At 26.4% G+C, this 14,184-nt stretch overlaps 1 protein-coding gene across 3 annotated transcripts in view; it reads left to right on the forward strand.

Annotated features, from left to right (window-relative positions):
* LOC129918047 (protein I'm not dead yet-like) overlaps positions 1–14,184 on the forward strand; it is a 52,278-nt gene that overhangs the window by 30,516 nt on the left and 7,578 nt on the right. For all 3 annotated transcript variants that reach the window (XM_055998365.1, XM_055998363.1, XM_055998364.1), the window contains exons 2-5: positions 10,567–10,590; positions 10,658–10,808; positions 13,309–13,425; positions 13,535–13,683. In XM_055998365.1, coding sequence (XP_055854340.1) covers positions 10,583–10,590; positions 10,658–10,808; positions 13,309–13,425; positions 13,535–13,683 — 425 coding nt within the window. In that variant the 5' untranslated portion in view covers positions 10,567–10,582. The remainder of the gene's footprint in view (positions 1–10,566; positions 10,591–10,657; positions 10,809–13,308; positions 13,426–13,534; positions 13,684–14,184) is intronic.

A 14,184-nucleotide genomic window follows, 5' to 3' on the forward strand; every position in this document is an offset into this window, starting at 1 on the left:
TGTGACTTGAAATTTTTGCATTTGAAAGTTATAAGTCCACTTTCGATTATTTTTTTTTAATTAAACAAAAATGTGATTTAATTTTTGATATAAGGTTTAGTTAATAATATTTTTGAGAGTTTTCATAAAAGTGTACCTCCTACATACAATGCATTTATTTCAATTATAATGTCTATAACAGCATCATGTGTTTAGTATTTTTCTGTCACCTTACTCAACATTTTATTTTCAAATCTATTTTTGTTTTATATAAAATATATTGTAATAGTGTGTCAAAGGGTGCATAGTTGAGGTAGCTTCGTCTAGTCGTCAGATAGTTTATTGATACTTTTGGCTACCCAAACATTTACTTGCCTTTTTCAATTTAAACTGCAAGCATTCTGTTTTGTCTTTATTAAAACAAATCCCTGTATTTAAGGCCATATCCAATATAAAAAATAAAAAGATAAATGCATTTTTCTGTGCCGTTCATATAATGTAAAATTTTGTTTACTGTTTAATGATAGGTTTTTGAAATAAAGTGTAATATAGCCCAGTCATTTTAGTCATTTTTAAGCCCAATCTGCGGAAAAATTCCTACTGGGCTGAATTTTGGTATACAGCTTAATGACGGCTTTGTTATGAAGATGTGAAAAATCGACATTGATATCGTGTCCGCGTTAAGAGTTATAGGGGTCAAAAGGTCACAAAAACTGGTTTTTCACGATTTTCAGCAAAACGGTAAGTCTTATCAAAAAATTTTCAAAGCAAGAATTGTAGACCAGATTATTATATATAAAAAGTGTCATGACACTTTTTTTCCTAAGACCCACCGTTTCTTAGGTATAACGATTCAAAAAGTTGAAGTTTAGTTGTAATCGTCATAATCCTATTCCTGAAAAAAAAAAACTCCTAACTGAAAAGTTCCTGAAATTTCATTATTTTTTTAGCTTGAATTTCGTTCCTCAACTGTTAAGAATATGGGGAAACCAAAAAAAAAATGGAAATTTTCGCCATTTTTCCGATTGGGGCCCTTCTCCCGAAACCATTTCCCTGGGAATTTTTGTTTAGAATATGTCTGAAAATATACAGGGTGTGCAATAGAGAATGGACAACCCTAAAACGGCTTATAGCTACACTTATGATTGTTCTAAAAACAGATAGAAAAAAGTTCTATCGCAACCAGTTCATAAAATATGGACTTTTTTTCGTTCAGTGTATTTTAAATTTTATCATCTTATGTTTTCGTTCACTACAACCACGAATGAATGAATTTTATTTATTTCTTTTTTTTATAATTTTCTACAATAATTGGATGAGTACATAAACACTTTAAAAATTTCATAGCTATTGCACATTTTCGTAAAAAAAATTTTGAAATCTGTTTTTTGATGCAAAATGCAAAAAAAGTATTTTATGAAAAATTTTAAACACCTGTGATATAAAATAAATCTATAGAAACCTAGGTGGCCATCTTTCTTAAAAATATTCTCCTTATACCAGAATATTTTTAAGAAAGTTGGCCACCTAGGTTTCTATAGATTTATTTTATATCACAGGTGTTTAAAATTTTTCATAAAATACTTTTTTTGCATTTTGCATCAAAAAACAGATTTCAAAATTTTTTTTACGAAAATGTGCAATAGCTATGAAATTTTTAAAGTGTTTATGTACTCATCCAATTATTGTAGAAAATTATAAAAAAAAGAAATAAATAAAATTCATTCATTCGTGGTTGTAGTGAACGAAAACATAAGATGATAAAATTTAAAATACACTGAACGAAAAAAAGTCCATATTTTATGAACTGGTTGCGATAGAACTTTTTTCTATCTGTTTTAAGAACAATCATAAGTGTAGCTATAAGCCGTTTTAGGGTTGTCCATTCTCTATTGCACACCCTGTATATTTTCAGACATATTCTAAACAAAAATTCCCAGGGAAATGGTTTCGGGAGAAGGGCCCCAATCGGAAAAATGGCGAAAATTTCCATTTTTTTTTGGTTTCCCCATATTCTTAACAGTTGAGGAACGAAATTCAAGCTAAAAAAATAATGAAATTTCAGGAACTTTTCAGTTAGGAGTTTTTTTTTTCAGGAATAGGATTATGACGATTACAACTAAACTTCAACTTTTTGAATCGTTATACCTAAGAAACGGTGGGTCTTAGGAAAAAAAGTGTCATGACACTTTTTATATATAATAATCTGGTCTACAATTCTTGCTTTGAAAATTTTTTGATAAGACTTACCGTTTTGCTGAAAATCGTGAAAAACCAGTTTTTGTGACCTTTTGACCCCTATAACTCTTAACGCGGACACGATATCAATGTCGATTTTTCACATCTTCATAACAAAGCCGTCATTAAGCTGTATACCAAAATTCAGCCCAGTAGGAATTTTTCCGCAGATAAAACCTAAAATTACTGGACTAATAGCTATTTATTATTTGAAATTTTCACAAAAAACTATAAAATCAAGTGAAGTCATATAAATTAAAAAATAAAATAAAGCATTAAGTTTTTTTAACGACTTCCAAAAAGGAGGAGGTATTCAATTCGTCTGTATTTTTTTTTTTTTTTTTTTTTTTTTTTGTTTTTCTTTATGTTTGTTACCGCATAACTTTGGACAGAGTGAATCAATTTTGATAATTCTTTTTGTATTGGAAAGGTAGTGGCTGCAATGGTCGCATTTCAATTTCGTTCAGTTTAAGCCATAGGAACCATTAGAAAAACCATAAAACCCCATTTTGAATCATGGAAGTCTGTTTTGTTTTTTTGATAAAAATTATTATCATTAAATAGTAATTTAAAAAATTTTTCCGAGTAGTGAAATTTTTTTATTTCTGCATTTTTCGTTAAAATGTTAAAATTTTACAAAATAGTTTTTTTGTACGTATTTAATTGTTTTTTTTTTTGTCGAAAAATTATTTATTTCAAAAGGATGGATGTGTTGATTAATAATAATTTAAATGGCATGCGATCTTTTTTTATTAGAAAATTTTTATTTATAAAAATAATTTTTTAAATTTTGTTTTCAAACATTTTTCTTGTTTTCAGTTTCTTAAAATGTCTTATAAAATTATTTTAAGGATTTTTTTTACCAATTTTTACATTAAGAGAAAGCACGTACGGCCCAGTAAGGCATTTTATTTTTACTATCTATACAGGTACTAAAGAGCAAGTGGAGCAGTATTCGAAAAAAAAAAATCGAACTGGAAACAACAATCAGACAAAGATAGGAAACATGAAAATTCTGTACGCCAGCCTATTGTAGAGTAACTAAAGCAAATTATTAGGGAACCCGACCGAACAGCTCTGATTTTGACGATTTTTTTTTTTTCAAACGTAGGTAATTAAAAATACTTTAAATTCTATGGATTAAAAATTGCCGGTGTTGCCGTATTGTTTTTTAAAATTAAAATTTTTTTAACAAAACCATTTTGTTTGCTTAAATTTCATAAAACAAATTATAGCAAAAGATTCTCTAGGTAATTTAAGGAAAATATATGTATAAAAGGCAGTAAGAGACAATCTTCCATCGTTTAAGCGATAAATGCAATTTTCTAACATTCTGACCTCAAACACAAAAAAAATATTTTGAAAACAACGGCAACACCTACAATATTTTAAAATACATTTTTAAAAAGCCAGAAGCTCATTCTTATCTCTTAAATTTAAATCCACTAAATTTGATCAAGACTTTTTGAAAAAATGGTTCTCAAACTCAGAATTAAAAAAAAAAATTATATTAGAAAAATTAAAAATGACTTTTTTCCAAACTATTTCTGATAAAATATGAATTTATTTAAAAAAAATTTTTGGCCATAAATATTATCAGTTGAATTTCGAAGCAAAAAAGGTAAAATATATCACACTTTTGAAAAAAAAAAAATGAAAAATTACTTCAATTTCAATGGTTTTTTTTTATTAAAACTGAATTTTTGCATTGAAATAATTAATTTTCTCAAAGACTGTGGTAAATAGGAACTTTAAATTTTTGCTATTTAACTTTCAACAGTAAGGGTTATTAAATGAATAAAAAATAATTTTATGTTTAGATGTTGAACTTTAAAAAAAAAAATAAGTTACATTATTTTTCAACACTTTTATTAAAAAAAGTTCTTCGAAAATGAAATACTTTTTAATTTTTTTCATAAACCGTAATACATATTGACATTTCCTTTTATAATTTGAAATCATAATAAATGCGGCCAAAAAAATTTGAAAATAAATGCATTTTATATTACGACCAAGTTTAAAAAACGACATGTTAAAATTTTTTCAATAATTTTTTTTTTTCAAAATTCTGAGTTCAATTACCATTCTTTCAAAAGCCGTTCATTCAATTAACTTAATTTTAATTTTACATACATGACTAAGCTTCTAGCTTTTAAAAAATGTATATTTGAATATTGTAGGTGTTGCCATTGTGTTCAAATTTTTTTTTTTTGTGTTTGAAGTCAATTAATAAGAAAATTGCATCTATCGCTTGAACTGTGGAAGATTGTCCCTCACTCCCATATATTTTTTTTCCTTAAATTTCCTAGACAATCTTTTGGCATCAATTAATTTATGAAATTTAAGAAACATTTTTGAAAAAATTTGTTTTTGTTCACAAAAATCATCAATTAAATTAAAAAAATCAAAACGGCAACACCGGCAATTTTTAATCTATAGACTTTAAAGTATTTTTAATTACCGACGTTTGAAAAAAAAGATCATCAAAATCTAAGCTGTTCGGCCGGGTTCCCTAATATTGCCAATTTTTGAGCTTTAGTTACTCCACTAAAAAGCAATTGAAGTCATAATGAGTTGAAAAATAAAAAAAAATTTAATTTTTTTAAATTTAAACATTTTTTTGCGTCTAATGAAAATTTTTAGGATACTGGATTTTTCGTTAACAACTAAAAACAAAATTATCTTACAGAAAATTATACATTCCTTTATTAATATTTTACAAAATGTGATTTTTAAACATTAGATGTAAAGTTCTGAATGACCAGTTTTGAAATCAATTGAAAATAAATTAACTACATTCAAAATCATTTGCTTCAACTATTAAGTCAGGGATAGAAATTTTTAGTTTACTATTTAAATTTGTCCATAAAAAATGTAACGCATACACCACCGTGACTCACAAATTGTTTTCAGTTTCTTAAAAATGTCTAATAAGATTATTTTAAAGAATTTTTTTACCAATTTTTAGAGAAGAGAAAGTACGTACGTCTCAGTAGCCCATTTTATGTTTATTAGCCATAAAATCGAACTCGAAATAACAATCCGACACGATATAACGATGATAGGAAATATGAAAATTCTCTATGTCAGCCAGTATAAATATTGAAATAGTTCCTAAATTTTTACTGAAGCGATTTTCTTCAAACTTTTTAGTTATGAGTTCGTAGACCAAAAATAAAAAATTTATCATTTTTTTTTTTATCAAATTTGTGTGTGTACTGAAGCAGTTTCTTAGTTAAAAAAAAATATTTTTTGTGATTTTTAGCTTTCATAAGTCTATTTTTTCTCATTCTGACTTACCCATAAAATATACAATACACTTCAACAATTTTTTTATAAAAAAGCTTTTTATTAGTCCTTAAATTAAAAATCATTAATATTTTTGAAAAATCAATTTTTGGAAAACGGTCTTATGCGTTTTTTAACCCCTTGTAACCCAACATCGTAAATTTTAAAATTTATAATGTCAATCGAAAGGGCTTTAGCTATAATAAAACACGTATTTTTTAAAAATTCAATAAATTCATTATTTGCTTAGTTATTTCGAAATTTACGCAGTAAAAAAATAAGTTTAAATAATTTATTTTTGTATATAAATGCAAAAATTCAAATTTTCAGACGCATTCCTAAAATCCAAAAATAAAACCCGGTTAGTTTATGCACGAAAAATATTTTTTCTGAATTTCGTAGTTTTTACATAAATTTGCTTGTTTTCCAAAAAAGCCATACTTTCAACATTAACTGCCAATTAAAAACTATTGGTGCTATTTATTAGAAATATGGCGCATTATTTCGATAAAGCAATTTTTAAAGATTATGTAAGAAGCTTTAAAAGAATAAAAATATGTTTTTCACAGCTCTTGGGAGATCTTTTTCGGTTTGTTACAGAAGCAAGATGTGCCATTTATTTTATCTATTTGAAATAATCTCTTAGTTACCTTTGACCAAGTACCCGCGACTGTAGTCTACATTTAATTCAGTTAAAATTTTATAATCCCATGCCATTTGACTGTAATTGATATCTTCACTTCATTAGCTAACTGTATTTTACTGATTGATTTTTGAATAACTTGAACTTGATTATTATTATTATTATTATTATTATTTGTGTACGAGAATCCAGATGAAAGTTTTGCGGTTGGTGTGGTTTTTTGATTTGTTTTGTTAGATGATCTTAAGCATTTGAAAATTGTTATGTGTGATAAAAAAAATGTCATATACTATATCCAATTCATGTAGAACGAGTATTTGGTTACAAAATATTTAAATTTTGGCCTTTTCAGTCGAGTTGAAAGAATTTATTTCTCTTTAATTTTCTTAAAGGCATTTCCAGTAGAAATTAAGTAATCCAAAAGAATTGAAATTTAAGACAACTTCATTTGCATCAAAAAATTCATAATTTTACCATTTTTTTTATGATAGTTAACCTAGCTTCATAGACATTATCATTTAATTTTTCCGTTGAACTTACTCAAAAAAAGGCAATATTTAAAAAGTTTATTGTTGCAATCTATAAAGACTTTTTAAATTGTAGGCTATCCTTTTTTTTATTGTTAAAAAGATAATAGATATTGCGAAAATTTTCATTCGTAAGTTAAATAAAATTTAATTGTTTTCTTATACAACAAAAAGTCGTAAATTCATTATTTCAAAACAATAAGTTCTTAAAAAGAATAATCACCGCCTGGCGCGTGATTGCAGTGTTGTGATTGCATTTTTATTTTTTTAACGATATATCTGTTTTAAGTTTTAATAAATCAGAAACGTTTAAGAATATAATTGTTTTATCGACAACTGTGATAAAAATTCGAAATAAAATTGCACTTACCTGTCACCTCAATTCTATAATAAATTTGCAGTGTTATAAGTTTAACGAGTGTTTTATAATTCGAAAAAGAGGTCTTTTAAGTTGTTTTATATTAAAAAAAATATTATTCAAGACTGGAACGTGTTTTGAATATTAAAATTTCAATTTTGAAGTTGTCGCTAAAAAGCTAACAAAGGGGTTAAAACCATAAGTTTCAGTTTCAGTTGAGCTTCTCTTCTTCATCAAAAGAATCAAAGTTTCATATGTACATAGGCCAATATTCTATTCAAAATAAATGAAGTCATTGGAAAACAATTATTAGTTACTGAATCGAAGGCAAAATAAATCGTAATTATTTAATGGTAGCCGGCAACTGCTGATAGAGTTTGAAGTTTACCCAGACAACATAGTTATAATAACCATCAGATTAATTGCCTTGACTTTGAACTTCTTCACGATTCTTGACATCGCATCATTTTGAATTAAACGTGACAAATTTTTAAAAACAACTTTTATTATTTTTTTTTTTTGAAATATCCACAATCATAATAAAGTGTCTCTTCGATATGGGTAATTCCATGAAAAAGTGGACACGAATTTTGAACAAATTATGCAGTCTTTTTTACTTTTTTTATTAGAAAATTACTATTTACAAACGGCAACTCTTTATGCAAGTTGCAAAAAAATATTCTTTGTTGTATTCCCTTATGGATAGACATAAAATTCAGGGAGTTTAATAATCTTAAAGCATTTTTATAGCATAAGCTTGACAACAACAGAAGAATTTCACATGAAAATGACGGAAAAACAAGCAAACTGAAAATATGATGAGTCTAATAGTGACGATGACAATATCCCCTAATGAGTGCTAAAATAAGTTAACATTTAAGCAAGCTTCGTTACACACTATTCGATTAAAAAAAAACTTGAGTGAAAATGCATCTTTTCTTTACTTTTGGAACCACAAATCGCAGGTAACATGAGTTACCAAAATAATGTAACGTGAGTTACCTAAATATTTAAAAATTTTTCCTCGAAATATTGAAAAAATGTTTGGTTTTGTCACTCATATTAAAAGCTTGTAATTTTGTATGTATGGAATCTTCATTGAAAACAAATTAAGATTCTTAATTATCACATAAAAACTTCATACTGTCGGACTCTTAAAATTCGTGTCCGATTTTTGTAACGTGAGTTACCATCAAACTTTTATTTTTCCCAAGCAAATGTTAAAAATAAAGACAATTTTTTTAGTTAATTATGAAAGTAATAGTTATGCTCCATTCATGGATAGTAATTTCGTATCAATTTATATTAAAATTGAAAAAAAAAAAAATATTTATGTGTTGGAAATTTTTGTGAATGTAACGTGAGTTACCATGGAATTGCCCATATCAATTAGGTCAAGGATGATTACTTTTATAGAATCTTAATGACACATTGCGAGCAACAGAATAAAAAAAAAAAAAAAACAGATTGTATATTTGTCACAATGTTAATTAACTTCTTCAAGTTTAAATGAATACTTCAATATTGTAAGTTGATCAGATGTAAATAAGTTCTATGAATATTATAGAACTATAAACAACTCCCTCATTTAAATTTATATTCATTAATATGGAAAAACAATAAAATGTTAAGATTTATTTGTTATGCACTTTTCAAGACTGCGACATTACTCATTAAAAATAAAAAAAAATTAAATAGAAAGGGAAACTTTATTACATTTGCATAACAATATTTTCAGTTAACTTTATGAAAACAATTGAACAGTAGCACAACTATTTTTATTGATAGCAGTAATTGCTGTTTTCATTTTAATGTAGGGTGTCTTAGGATAAAATGACTTACTTAAGTTTTTTTTTCAAATTAAAATTTAATTTTAATTTTTTTTTTATTTTTCGAAAAACCTGAAATATATGAATTTTCCCAAGGTACATTTTGTGTTATTTTAAGCTGCATTCCCCTACAGATAAATCGTCTTTGTCTGACATAATAATCCATACTATTATTATTAATAAATGATACATGTACCTACTTAATTTTTCAATCTTGAACATTTCCTTTATGTTTAATTGGAAAAATATTAACCCACACCATACCAAACCACCATTAATAATAAATGTATACCCTGATAACCATGAATATACAAATAATAGTGTTAGAACAACTACAACGATCAATTACATATTTTGCAAAAAGTGACATTGAGCTTGAAAATAAAAAAAGGCTTGTTTCGTGCACAAGTTCATTGTTAAATGTTCTTGTACTTGACACGTTCATTTATAAATATTTTAATATTTAATCAACAAATATATAAGCGATAATCTATACTATACTTTTGTTTAAAAGTTCAACAAGTCTAATGTACACGTATTATAATACCCCCAACTGCAGAAGAATGAAGGTTATAGAGGTGTTGCAAATTTGTTTTTAAATAAGTACCTGCAAGTGTTTAATGACTTTTTGGTTTAAGAATATGCAAACAAATTTAAAACATACCACACCTTTGCTAAATAGCTGCAGGTTTTGTTAAATGTTTTGTATATTTTTTTGCATTCAGGGACGGATGCAGGGGGAATATAGGAAAATTATCCTGACCTGTCACTGGGACTAATAAAAATATTAAGTTTTAAATGGTCACTTCCATGAAAAATATCAGTCCCAGAAAAACAATTAAAAAATATTTCTTAATTGGCGCCCAACAAAAACCATAAAGTCGATTTTTTTAAGGATTTTTCAACTCTTAAGAAAAAAATTTGATAGTCTGCATTTGAATCACCGCTTACATGAGTAAAATGTTACAATTTAAACAGTTTCCTTAAATGGCGCCCAACGAATTTTATATTCGTTAATTTCGTAACCTTGAAAATTATACTACTTTTAAGAATGCAAAACTAATTTATTCCCCTTTGAACCAATCTTCCAACTGCACCTGACTGTCTATTCCTTATATTTACTTAATTACAATTTATTGATTGACCTTACTTTAATGGTGTTTTTGGTGGAAGAGTCAATAACTCGAATTTTGAACAAAAGTTGTTAAAAACCCGAAAATAATTACAACTGAGTCAGAAATATTCGGATTTAGCAGGATCCCCGACTTTTTAATAAATTTTGTTGTTGGATTTAATTATTTTATTTCAGCAGTGTGAACAAGTTTTATAGAATTGATTTCACTTTAAATTCTTTGACTGAACAAAGTTCAAAGTTAATTTTTGAATTCTTGTTTTTTAAATAAAATGATTTATTGTTTTTTTTTTTTTTGAAGCTGATGTTGAATCAGGTTATTTCTAAAAGTTTGAATAAGAGAACGTGTTTGTTTAATTTTTTTTTTTTGCAGCAAATTGACTCAGTTGTTTGAGTTATTGCTAAATATTTAATTTATTTAAATAAATAAACAATGAATTTAAAAATTATTTTTCTTGACAAAAACATTAAACATTACACATTTAAGTACCTACTACATTTTGTTATTTTGCTTACAATGAAATAAGAATTTTCTTTATTAATAATTTTTTTTTTCTTTTGTTTTATTACAGATAACCCTCAGTCATTATGGAAGTGTAAGAATAAATTCGTCTTATTTTTGTTTGTTACAAAAATTTTAATTTTTTTCTTTTATAAATATAGGACGATAAGGGCCGAATCGGTGGATCCCGTTGACTCCAAATTAACTTGCAGTGAAAAAGCATCAAATTTCTTTGGAAATCATTGGAAGGGACTGATAGTATTTTTTGCACCATTAGCATGTCTTCCAGTAATGCTTGTGCATTTTACACCTGTAAGTAAAAGAAAAGAATTTTATTGGTTGTTTAATTTATTTTTTAATTTGTTGTTTTTAAAAAAATGACAAGAGGTATATTTTCATTTTTTGAATCAAACTTAAGAATAGTCATATTTTTATTGATTCTTTACGTTTTTTATCATGTGCATAATTCATTTCGAAATGACTACAGAAGAACGAGTTATTGGGGTTTTTCAAATTTGCCCCATGACACTTAGAAATTTTAGAGCTTTTTGTCAATACATAAATTGAAATAAAAATAAAAAAAAAGGCCAAACTGCACCTAGTATGTCAGTTGATATCTTCTATATCAACAAGTTTAACATAAACCAAGGAAAATCAAAAAATTTTTGAAATTCAGGAAAAATATCCAAAAATGGTATAAAAAAACTATTTTCAAAATTTAACTTTTTTTGAAAACTTTTAATTTTTCCTTGGTTTATCTTAAATTTAAACGATATTTATCAATAAAATGTTCAAATAAACTCAAATGAATTTGATTTTGCTCATAAAAAAGTTCAAAGAAGTAAGTCATTTAGACCTGCAGAAATATAGTGTTTTATTTCATCTCAAAAGTTCAAACGCTCACAACAGTAAAACTGTTCGATGAATAAATCTGTAACTTTTAAAATTAATTTCAAGTATTTTAAACTTCAATAATTAAGACTCAGTTTAATCTTACCACCCATAGAAATAAAATAGCGGTAAATTTTCTAAAAAACCGTAAAAATGCCTATTTTGATAGCTTTTCTAAATTAATCTGAAAAATAAGAAAACATTTTGTTTAACAAAACAATATTAATTTTTTTGTAGAGAATTGAATGAAGTTTTTGAATGTGTCCTTGAATATTCTGTTCAGTGATCCGTATTTGAGATATTGATAGTCAAAGTCAAAAGTATGGTTTTGGTTTGATGACCAATTTTGCAGTCTAAAAAAAATCGTAGAATCTTTAAGCCAAATAAATGGCCTTTCTAAAAATGATAATCATTTTATCAGAAAAAATGTTCCAACTTTCTTAAGAGAAAAGTAAAAACAAAACAAAGTTGGAAAATTTTGGTTTTTGTACAGTTTCAACGATTTAGCTATTTTACAGTTAGAAAGAAAATATTTTAACATTTAATCCTAAAACTAAAAGAATAGAGCCATAATTTTTTTTACTGAGATACAACCTATCGAAAATCACTAAAAAAAATCACGATTTTTTTTTTGTTCCCTTAATTTTTTGGGCTAGTGTTAAATTTTTAGGCTACTGTGAACTCTTTTCAAAATTAGTTTTTATTGAAAGTCAAGTCAGTTATCTGAGGCTTTTTTAATGAATGTTTAGGATTTAAACAGACAGACAGACTTCTCGCAAGGCTTTAATAAATGAAAATGCTTTTTTACTATCAATATTTACATCTTGCAAAACATAAAATTTCTGAAATAAATTTTGTAATTAAATAATCCTTTCAATGTTACTATCAGAAAAATAGTGAAATTAAGTTATATATTTTAGTCTTGCATTTTCATAGGTAACAATATTTTATTATTTTCAAGGGCAAATACACGTTATCTGGGTTAACACGAAAGAAAAGCTAAAAGTTTAAAGAAGCTGTAATTTGCAGACAACAATTTACAGACAGAAAAATATTCATGACCTAATTTTCTTATCATCGCATTGTCAAGATTTATTTTTGTCTGACACAAAACAAGGTGCATGATTTTTTTTATATTTGGCAGAAAAGTTACTGAGTGGTATTTTGAAAAAAATTTGTTTTCAAAAATGTATCTTACAAATTCAACCGCACTACTTTCGTTAAAAGGGAGAACTTTCTTAAACATTAGAAATGTGATTATTTGTTTTAAATATTTTTTGCATTGTCAAAAATGAAAACGATTTGAACAGAAAATTCAAATAAACTAACAAAAAATAGACCGAGTGTACTCAAGACTCAGACAGAGCCTTTAAACTATAGTTTTTCTTGTAACATTGTATTCACAGGGGCTTCTACATTGGACATTGAACTGTCTCTATCGGAAGTCTACATTAATTTTAGAATATTATAAAATAGTTCTAAATCCAAGAAAAACATATCAATTAACAATCCAGCATCATTGTTTATATAGATTTTAATTGATATTTATTAAGATTTTTGATTTATCACTTTCTGTTTTATTTAATTGATTTCACACCAAGCCCCCTTATTTTTTCTACTCGATTTTTTTTTCAATTGATTTCTATATACAAGATCAACTATTTTTCCTTCAATAACCAATGAAGCAATGAAAAGTGATGTTGACATTGTTTTGGAGGCATATTTGTTTGTGCCCCTTCATCTTGCAACAAATTATATCTCCAACTGAAGGTTCTTTGCCCGAAGTAAAAAAAAAAAAACAACAACGTTTATAGTAGCAAATTGAGAAAAACAAATAAATTTATTCCTTTCATTTTTTATTGTTTTTTTTTTTTTTTTTTTGTACATATATTTTTAATATTTTATTATTATTTATTAACAGGAATACAGATGCATGTATTTACTACTGGTGATGTCCATTTTTTGGGTCACCGAAGCCCTGCCTCTCTACGTAACATCGATGATTCCAATTGTTGCCTTTCCTATAATGGGAATTATGGTATGTGCAATAGCTTGGTTATTGTCATCATAAATCAATTTCAAGCCTTCACACGCACACTTCACCACTTCTACTTTATCTTAACTAATTTGCCTTTCTGAATTTACAGAGTTCAGATGAAACATGTAGATTGTACTTTGGTGATACATTGGTAATGTTCATGGGTGGAATTATGGTTGCATTGGCAGTGGAATATTCTAATTTGCACAAACGTCTGGCATTGCGAGTTATTCAATATGTGGGCTGCAGTCCCAGAAGGTACATATATTTAAATATTTTATATATCTATTGTTTATTAAAATTTATAATTATTACTAAAACAAATATATCATTGAAATATTAAGATAAATCATAGTTAAAAGTGTTAAATGCATTAATTACAAGTTAGGTATTGTAAGTCGAATGCGAAAAACAGTTGTTAATATAGAAATAATTTATTATTGCATGCATTTATTATTGCATGCATGATAAAGAGCTGCTGCTCTCACAATCATTGAAATTAAGATATTAGATCTTGAATTGAATAAACGTGCTACTATGCCATTAATTACAAACAATTAGATAAGAATTTCATTGTGAATTAAGGTGAATGAATGGGTCGCATTTACTGGACTAGATTAATAGTTTTCATAAGTTGTTTTTAACTTTTAGGGTTTAAAATCGAAATCTTTTGTTATGATATAATTTTGAAAATCATTAAATTGTTAACTAAGGTGAACGAGTTTTATTATTTGATTAGCAAAATAAACGTTTTTTTTT

The sequence above is a fragment of the Episyrphus balteatus genome, chromosome 4, assembly GCF_945859705.1.
Source record: "Episyrphus balteatus chromosome 4, idEpiBalt1.1, whole genome shotgun sequence".
NCBI lineage: Eukaryota > Metazoa > Arthropoda > Insecta > Diptera > Syrphidae > Episyrphus > Episyrphus balteatus.